Source organism: Harpia harpyja, chromosome 2, assembly GCF_026419915.1.
Source record: "Harpia harpyja isolate bHarHar1 chromosome 2, bHarHar1 primary haplotype, whole genome shotgun sequence".
In the NCBI taxonomy this organism is placed as follows: domain Eukaryota; kingdom Metazoa; phylum Chordata; class Aves; order Accipitriformes; family Accipitridae; genus Harpia; species Harpia harpyja.
The window spans coordinates 54,352,018-54,369,779 of record NC_068941.1 but is presented as its reverse complement, the minus strand read 5'-3'; the positions used below and the strand labels follow the sequence as shown (position 1 = coordinate 54,369,779).

General features: G+C 40.2%; 1 protein-coding gene across 2 annotated transcripts in view; it reads right to left on the bottom strand.

Annotated features, from left to right (window-relative positions):
* FAM149A (family with sequence similarity 149 member A) overlaps positions 1 to 17,762 on the bottom strand; it is a 37,114-nt gene that overhangs the window by 2,011 nt on the left and 17,341 nt on the right. The window contains exons 1-13 of one of the 2 annotated variants that reach the window (XM_052779895.1): positions 16,058 to 16,175; positions 13,631 to 13,741; positions 12,230 to 12,362; positions 10,584 to 10,726; positions 7,640 to 7,765; positions 7,308 to 7,484; positions 5,268 to 5,458; positions 3,703 to 3,857; positions 2,482 to 2,585; positions 2,029 to 2,256; positions 1,597 to 1,717; positions 649 to 789; positions 183 to 261 (exon numbers count right to left, since the gene is read on the bottom strand). In XM_052779895.1, coding sequence (XP_052635855.1) covers positions 183 to 261; positions 649 to 789; positions 1,597 to 1,717; positions 2,029 to 2,256; positions 2,482 to 2,585; positions 3,703 to 3,857; positions 5,268 to 5,458; positions 7,308 to 7,484; positions 7,640 to 7,765; positions 10,584 to 10,726; positions 12,230 to 12,362; positions 13,631 to 13,741; positions 16,058 to 16,131 — 1,783 coding nt within the window. In that variant the 5' untranslated portion in view covers positions 16,132 to 16,175. Of the gene's footprint in view, positions 1 to 182; positions 262 to 648; positions 790 to 1,596; positions 1,718 to 2,028; positions 2,257 to 2,481; positions 2,586 to 3,702; positions 3,858 to 5,267; positions 5,459 to 7,307; positions 7,485 to 7,639; positions 7,766 to 10,583; positions 10,727 to 12,229; positions 12,363 to 13,630; positions 13,742 to 16,057; positions 16,176 to 17,762 lie in introns of those variants that run through there. The other variant, XM_052779894.1, reaches the window with a different exon arrangement.

Sequence of the window (17,762 nt, the reverse complement as noted above, 5' to 3'; positions counted from 1 at the left end):
GTCAGAGGGCTATCTCAGACCAAGTGAGAAGAAACTTCAAAACCAAACTTAAAAGATCCTGCCAAGCACACCTGTTCTTTTATGCCAAGATGGCTCTCCCGAGCACTTTACCTCTCAACTGTACTATGGGTTAATAGGTTTTGTTGGCCTTTTGCCTTTCAAGTGATTCTTATTTTGCCTACCTATTAAAAATCCTTGACCTGTCCCTCTGCGGTTAGCAAAATCCATGGGATTCAGTGATCTCTTCTGAAGTGTGTCTGTCTGTAAAAAGGAGAGACATACTATTAGCTAGTACGGTATGCTTATCTACTGAAATGGTTTGATTACTGTTTTTACAATCTAGTCCAGCAGAGTGAGTCCTACGAAGGGGCAAACCTCCAAGCAGTATTAAAACTGCACAATTCTAGTACATAGACACCCTCAAAGGAACTGTTTGATGCATTAGACCAGAAAAAAATCTCTTCCTCATACACTAGTCTTGCTTTTCAAGGTCCCACACCTTCCCAAAACCTTTCAACATCCTCCTCTCTACAGGTAGCAGGAATCCCTGTACATCAGAAATCTGGGGAGACCCAGTAAATGAGTCCTCCTGTAGACCAACAGTGGGTGTAAATGGAAGCCTCTTCACTTTTCCATGACTCTACTTACATTGTAACATACCCTGAATGTATGAGTTGTGTTGGGCCTTGAAACTTGATCAGTAATAACAGTTCTTTCTCTAAGTGGCTGTCGCTCTGTGCTGCCAGGCACTGCACTTGACACTCTGCTATGAGCATACCATCCTCGATGCTGCGAGAATTAAAAAGAGGATTGAGAGAAAGCACCAATTTAATTGGTTAAAATAGTAATTTTTCCATTGCCATACAAAAAACCACAAGAAAGAGAGAAAGAAAAATATGTTTTCACTAACCCAAAGCACCAATTTAAGGTAATTTAAGGGTACTCATGTTTTTCAAACAGGTTTGAAACTGTTCCCTAATATTAGTCTATAATCCCCAAATGCTTATACTAATTAAAAAAATAATAATAACAACAACAACAATAATATTAATAATAATAGACTTTACAGGTGTCTCAATTCAAAATATTTTTCAGAAGCAAAATAATATCAACATACCAATTTACTTTCATTCTGGTGATTTATTACTTCCCTATCCTTCAAAAATAGGCCAGTATCAATAAGACTTATCTTTTTTTTCAGTCAGTATCCTTTTCTACTTCAGTCAGCACAATTTTCTAGTTCTTATAACCTAACATTAGTAAATAAAACACTGAAAAGAACTACTTAAATCCAGATGCATATCAGTGCAAGGTTATTATCTGGTTGGTTGGTTGGTTTCCTCTTTTTTTTTTAAAACCAGATTTTTCTGTTGTCAGAGAAAAGTCTTTCCACCATGATCTGTTTGTGACCTAAGGTTTTAAACTGGCTTGTCTTGCATTCTAATGGTACCCCAATGTAACACACATTAGCATGTTAAGACCATGTATTAAAAACAAACCAACACAAACTGTAAAATTATTCAACAAGTGACACAGAGCGATTTATTTCCAAATAGCTCAAAGTTCTTCACCAGAACAAAAATGAACACAACTTACACAGCTCTGTTGCAATCGAGGTACTGAAAGATATTGTTCAACAGCCTCTGAGTTTATTGGCGGTAATTTGTTCCAGGTTGTAGGTGCACGAGCAGAAGATAAACGATCCAAGCTGGCACTCCTACAGAATTTTAAGGGTTCCTCTTTTAGAAGAATTCATATTAAAGATTTCTTCACTGCAGTAATATGAAATTATTAAGCAGTACATTTCTTTATAGAGCTCAGCTACAGAAAGTAACAGCACCTAATATAGCATCAAAAAAATAAAACAAATGCCTCTCCTCAAAAAACACAGTTCTGCTTGCTTTCTTTTTCTCTCTGAATTCTAGAATCAATAATAAATCTCAGTTGTCAAGTATTTTGCAAAATTCTTCACTGGTGAAATTTCAGTAAAGTTCTGAGGAAAGAAAAGAATAAAATGAAAAAACTCACAATTTAGTCCCCCTAAGGATTTCATCATTGTACACATTAGGAGCTTTTGAGGAGAGTTGGTCAGAAGTCAGAGAAGGTAACCTACGATGGCTTGGTAGCTTCCTAGAAGATGCCAGCAGTACCCGAGATGATGAGAGAATACTGTTATCAGCAATTCTCCCCAACCTAGCATGCACTGAATTTGGACCACTAGAGCCAATGCTATGCTGTTTATCTTCTTGCTCATTCCTAGGGAAAAAGGAAGGAGAATGACATAGGGAATGAGGATGAAGGGGAAAAAAAAAAAAAAAGATTTCTTAACAGAGCATCACTGCAGCCTCTACAAATCATTATTACATCAGTGATACACACAAAGGAAATGACTGCCTTCTTATTGCCTTTTTATAATTGCAAAACTTCTTTTACATACTATGAATTATGATGCATTTTGAAAATGTCAATACTAACACCTACTGTATTTTTTCTACTGTGGCAACATGCCTCTGTTGGAGCGGTTTTGCTTGAATTGTCATAACACCATTCAAATTACTACAGAAGTTGCTGGAGAAACGGTGAACCTAGTAAAAGCAAAACATGCATTAACCTTTACTTTTTTGAAGGAAGACCTCAAAAAGCACGTTGTTAGGAGACATTTTACTTGTTTCTTAGAAAAGTTTCTGTTAAGATGGTTCAGTAGAATTCTCAGTAGTAGATGGGGCAAATACGTTGGTTTGCTTATTTTAAACAGATTCTTACAAAAAGAACTTGGGTAATTTAGTTACTGAATTGCAACTCAATTTGCAATCTAAGTTTCAGTTGAAGCTGGAGTTCAATTCTCCAAAGTTTCCATTTCCCCTCAGCACAGTCCAGCCCAGGGGCACAGAGCCTGGGCATTACTCATCTAAGCATTTTACTATTTCTGGCTGCTGGGACCACTACAGAACCAAGCGCACCGATGGGGAGCGCCGAGACTGCTGTGCTACCTCTTCCATGTTTCTTATCTTGCTACCTAACAAGCATGGAAGAAGAGCAGACAGAAGAGAATGAAGTCACTTAAACTGAAGAGAGACAGGGAAACCAAACAAACAGAAGCAGTGGCTGGAAAAGAAAAAAATGTGCTAAACAGGAGCCAGGGAACAGAGGGAGGAAGCAAGCAGGTCTAAAAAGGGCATTTTATCAATACAAACATGAACTTCCACAGAGACAGGTAAAGCCTAGTGCCAGCGCACTAGTGGACGTACTGCGGAGTCCCCTTTTATAAGGGGCAAAGGAAATGAAAAGGAATGAGAGAGTCTGAAACTCACAGGGTTGCGAGTAAAGCACTTCAAGTTGCAGCTTCATATCCCTACAGTCCAGGGAAGAGCCTGATTTTTTTTCTTAATTCTACCAAGAGGAAATGACTTGACCTATTTTCTAAGGATGAAATACAGTCTAACAGGTGGTTTTTTGTAAACCAAATTCAGCAATATCTGAGTGGTAAACGGCACCTTTAAGAACCACCAAAGAAGAACAAGTGATAGTAAACGAAATGCACATTTAATGAACCTTCATTTTAAATGAGATGACATTTTCAGTATACCTAATTAGTTTAAAAAAAAAAAAAAAAAAAAAAAAAGAGCCTTTTCTAGCTTCAGCCAGGACTCTGTCCCACATTAGCAGAAAAAAGAACACCATTTGACAGAAAGTTATTTTTACCTGCGAGGAAACAAAATGAGACCCAAAAGATACACTTCGTGCTTCAGAGCCTCTGGAAAGAGGAACACTCCCAGCATCTGCTGTAATACAAACGACTGGCAAATGTGGCAGTTTTGCTGTAACAGCTTTCAGTTCTTCCACCTGTTTGTCACACTCTGCACAACAGCAAAAAAACATAGAGGGAATATGAGGTATTTCGTATGTTTACCAGCCATCACTTGTTCGGATTCAAACAATATTACACTTCACAGTAAATAAAGACTTTCATATAAAGTTTCCATGATATTTAAAAATCTACCATAAATGATGTTTTTCTGAAAGCATTCCCATTTGTTTATGCTTTCTCTGACACTGACAAACAAGTTGGTCTATACAGGTAGAGCTGGGGGAGGGTGTTTGTTTAAGAAAATACTGCTAAGACTCTTGGAATATTATTTAAAAATTCCCAAAGATTTTTTTTTAAAGCAGAAAAAAAAAAAATTTAAAAAAAAAAAAAGTCTATTGATCCTATCCTTGTCTGACAGCAGCTACACAGAATTTCATTTTGGGTATATACTGCCATCTTATTTCTATTATAAACCCACATTCTTTTACATTCCTAGTTGAATTCCTTTGGTTGGCTATCTACTTGTCATAAGTTTATGCCCCTCATAAAGATAAAAGAGCACACCTATCATGAAACTGCTAAGCTACCCTCCCTAAACTATAATATTGAGCTAAACAATCCACCTGTGTTGTGGAAAGCCCTGTTATATTTCAGTAACACCTGAAATGCTAAGTTCTGATGCTGCAAGTAGTCTGAGAAATTTTGCCATTTCTTACTATGTTGTAGACTTACATTTGAGGTTGAGTGTACCTTACATTTGAGGTAATTTCCAAAACCCACCCCCAAGTATTCTTCTATTGCTGTCCTTTTAAAATACATTGAAAGGAGAACTGAAATTTCCCTCAACCTCCAAAGACGACACATGCACACTAAATAGAATTTAACTTCTAGTTAATTTTCCTAGCTTCTGCTTTTCTTCACTACAGTCTGTTAGAATACGAAAACATAAAATAAAATGCATCACCATTTCTTCATCTATGTTAAACTCATGAACTCCTGCGCTGTCAGCAGGACTGTCTCTCTCTATCTGACTGCCTAAGGGCTCCTTTTATTAACAAAGCTCAAACAATGAGGACTAGGAGACACTGATTCCTAGGTTCCAGATTCAGAACACACTGTCAGTGATCCCCTGCTAAGAGCATCAATTTGCATCCTGAGCCAGCAATTAAGATTATTTTTTTTTAATACAGGCTCTCCTGCAATGAAGCTCTTTCAGTCAGTATTCTTCCTTTTTTTACAGCTCATACAATCCTCCCTGAAAATTAGTAGGAATGTTTTTATTTTAGGTGTTTGCGTGTGTGCGCGTGCACGCCCATGGCAAGGCATTACATATCTTATAGTGCTGTACTACCAACATGATCATCTTAAAATAACCAGATTTCCCAAGCTTTTTTTAGGGGGGGGGAATCACTTTTCTGAGTTTGATTCGATAAATACCATATCTGAAAATACCAAATACCTGTGATACTAGTTTCCCAATTTTTTTTAATCAATTCATCCAATATTTCAATTACATTGCTCCAGATACAATCAAATACTTCAGAAGCCACGGCATCTTTGATACAGGCATTGGGAGAAACCGGGGGAATGCCACGCTTACTCCTCTTCTCAGCAAGATGCATTTTCTTTTGTTCCCAACTCTCATCATCACTAATAAAGGAAGCAAATTCAAATAAAATTCCATGGGGTTTGACTTTTTTTTTTTTCCCCTCCTTCTAATATACCAAATGAATAGACACATACATATGGAAGAAAAGCCAGTCAGAAGTAGATCACAAAAAAATTCAAATTCAACCGCACAGAGTACCTATGGGAACAGAACCTATTGAATAAATACAATGATTTCTTTTTCTTTTGCTTGCAGGTGAAAAATGAAAAAAATCCAGTCAGGGCATTACAACAGAAAGATCTGCAGCTCTAGAAGTAACAGCTTTATACATGGCAATTAATCATTTGAGACTAAATCCTATGCTTCTTACCATAATGTAAGGGAACTATTGTCTGTTGCATTTGGCAGGAGGACTATCACATAGAACATCTCTTTTTTATCACGTCCTGTGTACCTGCACACATCTGCAACACTCCACCACTGATCAAAGACAAACAACCTCAAAGTATTTCTGCAGCCTGGCAAGAATAGCAGAGCCCATAGCCTTACACTCACCTCCTTCCCTTCCACTACTGTGTGGACAGTTACATTTTTTTTTTATTTATTTTTTTTCCCTCCCTCCCTACCTAGGGAAGCACAGTGTAGCAACATTTCCTAACTTGGTCTTCTAATACACCTCTCAGAAGAAAGTTTTAACCTTTCTCTTTTTTTTAATGCTATCATATTTCTTTCTAAGGAAATGCAATTTTTTTTATGATTACATGCATGATCCCAAATTCATACTGGTTTCTACTGTCTCCCAAATTCATACTGGTTTCTACTATCTCCCCTTCTCTTCTCAGTCACTTCTTCCTCAAACTGGACTGCAAAATTCTTAACTACGAGACTTGGTTGAATGGTCCAACTCACAAAATGACCAAGCTATTTTCATATCAGGCTTTGTAACACCTAATGGAGAACAAGGTATTTCAGAATTGAAGGAAACAAGAAACAACATATCAAGGAGGCACAAAGGAGAGAAATGCACCTTCAGTCAAGTCTCTCTCCCAAATTAAGTTTGCTTACTTAGCAAAACGAAGAGAGAAGAATCCTAAGAGGATTCTCAAACCCAAACCCTTTCCAACAAGGCAGCCACCCAGGCCCTCTCTTTCAGAAACAGGACTGAAAGGGTCTTGGTCTGGTTCCTCAGTTTTTCAGAACCACCATGTCTTTTTCTTGTAAGTGCATCAAGCTTTAGCACAAAAAGCTATGCTTTGTGCCCCACTAGTCCTACCAAAGCTTCCCCCTTGTAGCAGTCTTTTAGAAAACAGCACATTACAGTCTTTCATCCACCCATAGCCTCATTGCTGGAACTCTCAACTGGCTCACAGGAAACCTAGGTTGCACTGTCAAGACGACAGTTGCATGACTCCTGTCACTCAACAAGAGTGCTCTAAATACAGGTTGTATCCTGCACCTCTCCTCACAAAGCTGTTACACAGTGCACAGAAAGAATTTAAGATTCATTAGGGCAGACAATGAGAACACGTGCAGTGTAATGACCCTAAAAAACCTGGTGGTCAAGGCACTCACCTGGGGAGAAGGGATTCCTTCATTCTACTCCATGTCTCAGAATTATTCATTTTATTGAATCTCCATGCACAAAACACCTCACAACAACTAGTGGTTAAGACACTTTCCTCTGACATGGCAGACATGAGCTTTGAACCACCAGAAATACAACATACCTAATCTTCCACATGCCCAGTGAGTGCTCTGACCACTGCGCTACCAAACACAGGGACAGAAGGAACTGTATTTTACAGAAGAGAAACATAGTTTATGAACCCTGACTGGATTCACTGATAATTTTTCATTATATTCTTCAAAAAATACATATATCTTATTTACAGCTCCTTGTTGTCAAAGGCAAAATATTCTTCTATTTTTCCATCCACATCATAGATTTCTTCTTCCAGGAATGAATACATGGATGAGGCAGAGGCAGAAATCCTAGTGGAGCTTGAATCTAGTGATTTATGTATTGGAGATGCTGTTGGGATCAGTTTGGAGCCTGAAATGCAGAGCCTGAAAAAAATATCAACAAATGAGAATTAAATATTCAGAGAAAGAAGAAAGTGTGTATTTAATTATACTGGAATGTTTCAGTAATACAAAAGTAATATTTGTACATATTTCTGAAGAGGGAAGACCAAGAAGAAAACTTAAAAACATTAACATACTCTTTTATATTACTAGTACATTCATGGAGGCCAGATAAACGCTTAGTATCCACAGAGGTATCACTTCTGCTCTGAAAATGCTGAAAGCCTTCGTCCTTTGGCAGTAGGAGCTGCTTTCCTAGAACCCTGAATAAAAAGGAGAGAGCGAGCAATATCTTAGATGAAAATCCACTCCATATGCAAGTTATCAAGAATACAAATACCTGCAAACAGTAGGCAATGTGGAAATACACCTTACATTTTCTTTGAAAAAGCAATTTATGGAGGGGCCAGGGTCTTGTGTAATATGTTAACATTGCCTAGTATTTAAGTCATTAAATTTAAGCTGATTTACGCAACATGAGATTCCAGCTTACAACTTTTAAGAGCAAATAGTCAACCTTGTTAGATTGTTCTAAAGGCAGATAAACACACTGCCTTTCTTATCAAAACTCTGTAAGAAATGTTTAAAAATGGATGCAGAAGACAAATAGCATCTGCTATGACTTCACTTATCCAACTCCAGTATTCATCAATGTGAGCAGAAATCCTAATTCAAAATGTTTACATGGATAGTTGAGGCTAGAATTAACGTTCAGAAAATGCACAAATTCCAACATGCGTAACAGAGGCAGAGAGAAAGTAAAAGCAATTCTACTCTATTTAAATGTACATGAAGTTACTCTATAAAATAATGTCTGAACACAGTATTGGTAAATAATAATCACTGCTTACTGTTTTTCACTAGAATTCACCAGGGATCTCGAAAGAATTTACCATTCGCATCAGTAGTGCAAGCACCAATGTTCAGACTCACCTCAACACATTTTCTTAAGACTACCATTTACAGAACAGCACTTCATGCCACATGAAGCTCTAAGCAATAGCCTTTTTTACTTTTTGTTTTGTAAGCCAAGAACAAAAATCTTTCTCTTTAAATAGATCTGGTCTTTCTCTTATTGATGACAGTTGCCAAGTAAATTTATACCCACATGCTGAGCTAAGTATTCATATATCAACATAGCTGGTTGTCCTGGTTTCAGCTGGGATAGAGTTAACTGTCTTCCTAGTAGCTGGTACAGTGCTATGTTTTGAGTTCAGAGCGAAGAATGTTGATAACACTGATGTTTTCAGTTGTTGCTCAGTAGTGTTTAGACTAATGTCAAGGATTTTTCAGCTTCTCATGCCCAGCCAGTGAGAAAGCTGGAGGGGCACAAGAAGTTGGCACAGGACACAGCCAGGGCACCTGACCCAAACTGGCCAACGGGGTATTCCATACCATGTGACGTCCCATCCAGTATAGGAACGGGGAAGTGGGGGGCAGGGATTCGCCGCTCGGGGACTGGCTGGGTGTCGGTCGGCGGGTGGTGAGCAATTGCACTGCGCATCATTTGTACATTCCAATCCTTTCATTATTGCTGTTGTCATTTTGTTGGTGTTATCATTATCATTATTAGTTTCTTCTTTTCTGTTCTATTAAACCGTTCTTATCTCAACCCACGGGTTTTGCTTCTTTTCCCGATTTTCTCCCCCATCCCACTGGGTGAGGGGGAGTGAGTGAGCGGCTGCGTGGTGTTTAGTTGCTGGCTGGGGTTAAACCACGACACTGGTTTACAAATTGAAAAAAAAAAAAAAAGGACAGCCAGCAAGCAATTTGAAGCACAACTCTCAGAAATAAATCTGGCATCCCAGAAGCTATTCTTTTGAGTAATTAGTCAACACAAACTGAGTTTTAAGGTTTAAGCTTAATAACGAAAATAACTTTTTTTCTTCCTTTTTAAACCACAGGATGTACCACATCCCTTAGTACCAAATGACACAGAGCTCCCAGATTTCTTCAGTTCACTTTCAACCTCTTGGACTTGGTTGGTATTGCCAGCATTAGATTTGAATCAGAAAATCATAAGTACAGGGAATCACTTACTTAAAAATATAGTGAAATGACTTAATATTTTGAATGAATTACACAGCACAAAAACCTGTCTCCGTTTTATGCATGTTCTATTAATTTTTACAGTATCTAAACAAGGCAAAGCATGGCTTAATGCTAGTGAAAATTGCCTCAGGTTTATTTAACAATTCTCTCTTGTTCCCAACAAAGTGTGACACACTTTGTTAGTTGATTTTAGTTTATATTTACTAGTAACAAGCCCCTGCAAATTATCTAAAAGCACTGAAAGTATACCACAGTTATTGACAGGACTCTTTTTAATGGTGTTAAACTATTGACTAGAAGATAGACACATGCAGGTCTATGTATAGAATAGCTTAGAGTCACCACATCTCACAAAGAATGACATGCCATCATTTCTGAAGGCAGGACAGTACAACTCAGTACAACACTGACTTCTGTCCCGTGTTATAAGAAGTAGTCATCAGCCTGCCTAGACATTTTGCACAACTATGTAAATCAATTCTCATTAATCATGTATGCATTCTCATATCTGTTCAACTAGTTATTGCCGGGTTAATATCACACATTGTTTTACATTGATGTACATAGCCTAGGAGGACATTACAGCTGTGCAGTGTATGTGAAGCATGTGGTTGCCTTGATTTTTTCATTTCTTTTTAGAAGAATCAATAACGGAATTAACGCTAAATTTCTTGGAATTTCATAGTATGTTTTCACTTACAGTAAAAACAAATGTTTCTTTACAAGATGTATTCTTTATTTAGAACAGGTCATTATGAAAATGGTGCATTATTATTTTCTCATTACATCCTGCTGAAGTATCTTTGCCTGCAATCACCGTATTAAGCAAAATAAAGAGCATTAGCTGCTAGCGCACCACCACCCAGACTTGCTGTGTAACTGTGGCACAGCTCTGTCCCAGAGATCCAGATCTGAATGCAGAAGTGTTACTGATGCCATACATCAAGAGCAATTCATACGAGGGTACCCCAAAAATTCAAACCAGAGTAATAACTGGTTAAAACTAGTATCAGCAAGAAATTTCCTCACCTTAGATGAGGAAATTTTTCAACCCAGTCTGCACATTCTGCCTGCAGGCTCTGAGTTTGGGAGGTCACTTTTCCTTCAAACAGCAATTCATCAATCTCCCAAAATAACTGATGCACTCTCTGTGTGTTGGCTTTATCAAATTCCTACATATTATAAAATTAACAGTTGTTAGCAAATATGCATATATACTAAAAAACCCACAATATTTAAAGAACAGGACAACTTGGACTGACTTGGCTGAGCATCTCGGAATGGATCTTCAGACTACCTACTTTGGACACACAATTTATATACCACAGTGCAAAAACACAAATCCTACGTAGCTGCCCTGAGCAAGGCAATTTAGCAAAAAGGAACTAGAAGCCTGTATTTCTATGAAGTTAATGGAAAACAGGCAGCTGCCTAGGATTAGCCAGCAGAAAACACCAGTTATAGGGTGCCTGGACTCTCAGCTCGCTCCCTGCTCCAACGTGAAGTGAAGCATGCACACTGCACCTCTGGGACCCACAGCACCAAAGCCCCCTGCTCTTTTGAGCAGCACTCTTCCTTTCTGAGTAAAACGGCTAAGAGGGCAAAGTGGGGGCACCTTGCTTCTGCATGACATAGTCTGGTGGTTAGGAAACAGCCACCAGGGTGAGAAATGGCCTTCCACACCTCTCCACTGAAGCTACAACTCAGTGCAACCAGAAACGGGCGAGCGCAGGAGCGTATGGAAATAGCAGGGAAGAGCCTGACTTTGTCCAGTAATGTGGGAACGAGCACTTGGCTGAGGGTTCCTCAGCTGGGGCACTGTTCATAATGATATTTGGCCACTTATATTAACATGACACTTTGAAGCATGGAAAAAAGTGATAATGCTCAGGGCTCAAATCATATCTGTTCACTTCCAGCTGAGTGCCCCAACCACTTCAGGCTACAGAAGGGATCACACTTGAAAAGGAATGGGAAAATAACTCTCACCCAGGCTATTGTATGATCCAGGGTCAGGCTTTCTCCTGGAGAGCTGGCAGCAACAGACGGGGTCAGTACCCTAACGGTTAGGATATTATGCAAAAGGTATGGCAGAACTACCATGGACGGCTTTTTAAAATTAAAGTGGCAGTGACCGCAATGCTTTTGGATTTATTCAGCCTGCACCAGCCATGCCTCAGAGGTCAGCCTCCCTAACAGACTTAACCTCTCACTGCATCTCACAGAACTGACCTTAGGTAAGAGCTAAATATGTACTCAGATTGGGACATTTACATGCATGCTCATGAATGTACTTTATGACTCAAAACACTGAGAATAGTTCAATTTAGACACTGCCCGCATTATGCAGTATTTGAAAACACCTCTTTTATCATTCTCTTGGACTCAGAAACCTAAGCCTACCTTCTTTGGTAAACCAGGTTTGTTTCCCCCAAATTTCATTATTTCTTATTTTTATTCTATTTTTCTTTGTTACACATCAGCTGCACTGATATCAACTTGCAAACAGGAACTATTTTTTAAATATTCAATTAATATACTTACTCATTAGGCTATAATGAATGAAAGTGGTTAACTTCTCCTACAGGACATGTGCTGCATGTCCATTTTCTGTAAAAATTAATCTATTCTACAATATTCAGATAAAGTGCACTGTAAAAGTTTCTGTGACATACATCATCCCTCCAGGAGTAAACTGAACTTCTTTCAGTAGACAAACCAGTAGTATAGCTGTTTATTCCAGACCAAGAATTATTCAACTCCGTGGGTGTTGTACAACCACTAGATGGAAGCGATGAAAGTGTTTCACTGTGAAAAGACAACAAATTAAAATGAAGAACACAATGGTTTTCTGTATAAACATTTTAAAAATAACGCAACTGATCACATAAATGGACAGTGATACATATTCCTGTTGGATGCAAGATTTTCAGGACATGCTGTTAGAGTCAGCATGAAGAGCTGCAAATGTATGTTTTTAAGTAGAGTGCAACGAGTGCATGCTCCTATTTGAACCATTTACTGCCTTAAAGGCAATTCCTTCTACAGCATTTCGCTTTTATATGTACGCATATCATTGCAACTGTAAGGGCACTCTAGAATATATCCACACATACATAGACACACACACGTACCAAGCATTTCCACCTCTAATAATTATTTTGTTTTCTCCAGTTCAGCTATTGGGCACATCAAAACTATACATTAAAGATAACATGAGCCTTCTTTAACTCTATTAGAAGCTATCACAAGAAAATCATGCAAAACTGAGCATAACATCTCTACAAATGTTTCAAATAGCATTGAGTTACATATCTGTACACAATGTCTTTTATGCTGTTAGACCTGGTGCACTTTAAACCTTGAGCTCTGGGATTCCAGCTCTCAAAAAGCTTTAGCTGGTCCCTGCCAGCTACCACCCACCCAGGGATGCAGTGACAGCAAGAGCAGTCAGACATACAGGCCAGGCAAATCCTAACCAGTGCCAACTGGAATGAAACTTCTTGAAAGTTAAGTGACCTGCAACACTGGTGAGCGTTATTTGTGTTTAACCGTGAACTCTGACTTCCCTTCCAGGCTTAATTGGTACCCTTCACTATGTTTTAAAAATACGCAAACCCGTTACACAAAGCAGAAGTAAAGTTCAAACCTTCTCAACAATAGTTTAGATCAATTTATACCCTGCGTTATGTGTAATCTGCACATTTCTATACATAGAGAGGAATTACGCAGCTGGCAGAAGCAGAAAACACAGCAATATATTCTAAGCAACAAATATCATGCAGAAGTAGTACGTAAATTACAGAAAGAAAAAGATACGGGACTAATTACTACTTAGTCCCGTAATGCTAAATTAAACTGACATATATAGAAGCCTGAACACAGCCACCTCAGCTGATTAAAGTGCTGGTTTGCCTGCAAATTCAAATAATCTCTAAAGTTAAATTCCTTACTGAATAGTTGTCATCCATGAGAATGACTAGAAGCATGACTAGTTAAAATGAATACCAATCTTTAAATACCTATTTAAGCCAAGAGTTCATTAATGAAGTACTATTTCAGAAGTGAATGCATACCAAGTATAATTGCTGATGGCTTCCTGCACATTTCTCTCAAAAACTGCTGGAAGAGACTCTCCACTTTTCCCGGAAAGACACTGATTTGTGGAACCTCTGGACAGTCCCTTCCTATAAATACAGAAACACATCATTCCATAATATTAAATAAGGTTAACTCACACTTTCACTGGAGAAAAAAGAAGAAAGATGACAGCAACTCTCTTGAATTCTTCAATCCTATCTGTCAACATGAACATATACTTGAAGCAGACTACCTTATTTTAAAATAGGTTTTATTTACCTTATTTACATAAATATTTTTCAGAAAAATGTACATACAATTTGAGACATATTTTACTCCACAGACGTTCTCCTTCAGCTTTGCACTTTAAAATTTGCACGAAGCGCACACAAACGCAGCAGCACCTCACTATTGCAGGAACAGAGCAAAGGCACAAACCAGTAATTGTCCACACGGTTATTTAGCTATGTGGTTCTGTTCAATCATTAACATAGAGACCATTTTCTCAGACATCTCTCTGCATAAAAAGAAGTTACACATATGGTGCCAAGCAAACAGTGGCCTTTACTATAACAATGAACTCTCAACTTGGCTGTTTTAAGTGAACCGAGATATTAGTACATCAGGAAACATAGGCATATTCTCAACACATTTACAGGCCACGAAGCAGCAGTTCCTCCAGTACCAAAGACTCCTTAAGACTGCATTAAAAACCAAGCCACAAACTGTCTAATATTATGCCTTTACAGCGTAAGAGATGCTAGAACTTGCCTTTTTTGGTTCTCCAAATACCTGAACACATGCTCAAACTTCAGAACCTCTTCAGAATATATTCAGAGGCAGCAAAGTGTTCCTCAGAAACACTTTTAGAGCAACAGATTACTTCATCTGTGGAAGTTCCTATTTTCATCTCATAAAATCCTCAGGTCATAACCATGAATAGCAACATGATTGCATCAAAGTACATTTGTGAATGAGTAATTGTAAGGAAACAGCCGGCAGTTTAAGAGTTCCCTTGATTTCTTTAGCCGAGAACTGTAGATTAGCCCTGCAACTGTTAGGATTGCTCTGCCTTCTTCCTATCCTTTCTTGCCTTTACACAGATTACAAAGATGCATATGTCAATATCTAACTCCCTATTCAAACGGACCACATCACACATGCTACTCCTTGGCTAATAAAGCCACCAAAACCTACCACAAGTTTAAATTTCTCATCAGGGAAGACCTCGAATGGCAAATTCCTGGAGGCTGAGACAACAGCAGTGGAAAGCACCTCTACGTGTTTGCTCTAAACCTCCTCCTTGTTCCCTAGGCATCTGCTTTTGGCCACTGTCAGCACCAAGAAGCCCTATGAAAAGTGGCACAGTCCAGACCAGTGAAAAGTTCATTTTGTCGTAACACCAAGATAGATCTCCTAAGCAATAATGGTGAGCTCACAGCCCACCTTCTGCATGGAAAGCTGGTTCCCTCTGTTAACATACATCCCTCTCTGCCATTTCATTTCCCATGTTATCACCCAGGCAGTCTTATAAAGCCTTTCTCAATTTTTTTCATGGCTGACCCTTGCCCTTTGTATTTTTCCACAGCTTACTATCACCACCAAGCCTTCTCACTTCACTGCTCACCCCTTTACCTGGTCAACTAGCTTGAACTACGCGGGACGGATCCCTGTGAAACACCACTGGAGCAGGAAACCATTTACTGCTGCCCTCTGTTTCCCATTGCAGCGATTTGCCTGTGCAAGAACCCTTTCCTCTTGTATTACAGCTGCTTCTTTCACTTGACAGACTTGCCAGAAGGCAATCTGAACAGGCTACACTCATTGGATGTCTTATATCTATGAGGCTTTCTGACTTTTCAAAGAACCCCAGGTGGGCTTTTTCTGGTGGCTTTGAAGGAAACCTGAACCTACAAACATGAAAAAACAAAAATACCACCAATAAAATTTCATGGAGTCACTCTCTGTGAAACAAAGCACATGCACGATACTTAATGGCACAACACGTGACGTGAGGTGGAGCAAAAAAGCGTTCCTGCCACATCGCTCCACTGGATGCAGTGGTACTGCTCCTCCTGACTCCTTGGACCGCATGCCATTAGACGATGAGGCAGGAGACGACTGCAGTAAAATAAAACGAAAAGGCAAAACCCCTCCCAGCCCATTCGTAGCACACTTCCCCAGCGCTGGCAAGCCAACGCCAGGCACTGCAGCAGCCGGCTCCCGCCCGCGCTCCAGCCCTAACCCAAGTCCCCGCAACCGCAGGCACTGAACGATGACGCTACAAAATCATAACGTCGTCCGCCGACACCCGCGCCAGGGCTTCAGCCGCCCCGGCCACCTCCCCGCGGCAGGCTGCAGCCCCCCGCAACCGGGCAAGAACCGGGGGGCAGCCCCCCCCGCCCCCCGGCCCTGCCACTCACCCCACGACGAGGAGCCCCCGGCCCTCGCTGCTGCGGCAGCCGCCCGGCGGACCGGCGCCCCGCGCCCGGCCCATGGGGGGGGGACGGACGGACGCGGGGGGAGCCCCCGGGCGGTGCAGGGCGGCGAGGAGGAGGAGGAGGAGGAGGAGGACGAGGACGAGGACGAGGAGGAGGACGAGGAGGAGGAGGAGGCCCGGCAGCGCCCGCCCCGCAGCGCCTCGCCTCCCCCGCCCTGCCCTCGCCCCGCCGGCGTGGCTCCGCGGCGGGTCCCCCCACGCCCCGGGGGTATGGGCTGGGCACCCCCCCCCCACCCGGCTCCTGACCCAAAAGGGTGCCCGCAAAATTAAGCTTCAGCCTGAAGGGGAGGGGTGCACATCTCCCTCACCCTTCGCCTCTGAACACGCAGCCAAAAAAAGGCTCAGTTTAGGGTCTTTCTGCCCGGAGAGGGTTTCCCCCGCCTTTATAGATGATAACAAGGTTATGCGGTGCTGGACAACTGAATAAAGAATTTTCCTTGTTAGTTAATTGAGTTCTCCTCCGAACTATCCCTGTGCAAATCATCGATCTCCCGCAGCACGGGTGACGGGGCAGAGTGTAGGCTGTCTGCTGCAGATTTACACCAGACCATTCGTCTCTAGCTCCGTATATAAATTCTGCTGTCTATGTATTTTGCTGAAAGCCTCTCTCGGAGGAGGAAGTACACCCGCTCATAAGCAAGAATAAAATAGAAGGATTCTTGCTGGGAAAGAAGAAGAAAGGCAATGTTAAAAATGCTCAAAATTAAGACCGAAAAAGTAGACCTTATGAAACCTCTCATTATAGGAAAACAAACAGCAGATTTGAAGTTTCATAACCAAAGAAAATACTACTAGCTAAGAAAGGTGTATGGAAAATGACTATGCATTTTTCCCCCGATATTTAAAGAATTCTTGCCAAACACAGCTTTAAAAAATAAGTTCCGCATTCTTCTGATCCAGTAAAACATTAAGAAAGATTTTACTTTTACATGTTTTATAACAACTCTCTTTGCCCTTAGCAATCATTCTTCTGTAGGAGCAGGTTTGTCCAAAATCTCACACACACACACCAAAAAGCATAGTTCTTTGTCAAGCCACACGTATCCAACAAGCAGCTGAAGATCTAGAACAGCAAGTTATGTCCAGGTTAAGAAAACACAATTTTAACTCTGAATCACTGCATATACATATTCGTGGAATGCAACTTTTACAAACAGAGCACTGTAAATCTCCGAGAACTACAACTGTGCTTCCAAGAACATTTAGAACATGAAGCAAATTATTTCTCTGAAACCTGCTGAAGATTTTCTACATCTTTTTTCAAACTATGTATCCTGAAACCCTGTTTTGAGCTACGGGAACTGAATGCTGCAGTGTTATGCAGGCTCTAAAGGGATTTTGCTACCATCTAGCTTTTGGTCACTTCTGTCCTAAAGACCTACCCACACATGTACATAAATACTCTTCAAGAGTATTTTGCTAATTTTTTTCCTATTTTCTAATCTGCTAGAACAAATTAGAAGGAAGACAACACACTGCCTAACAAAGGGCCAAGACGATGCACCCCTACATAAAGTCCAAGCAAGCAAGCTTTGCAGCAGAGATTTACACTATCAGTCCAGGGACAATGCATATTTGCAGACTTCTCTTGTTCACATATGCAAGCAGCAGAGGATGGCAAGCAAAAA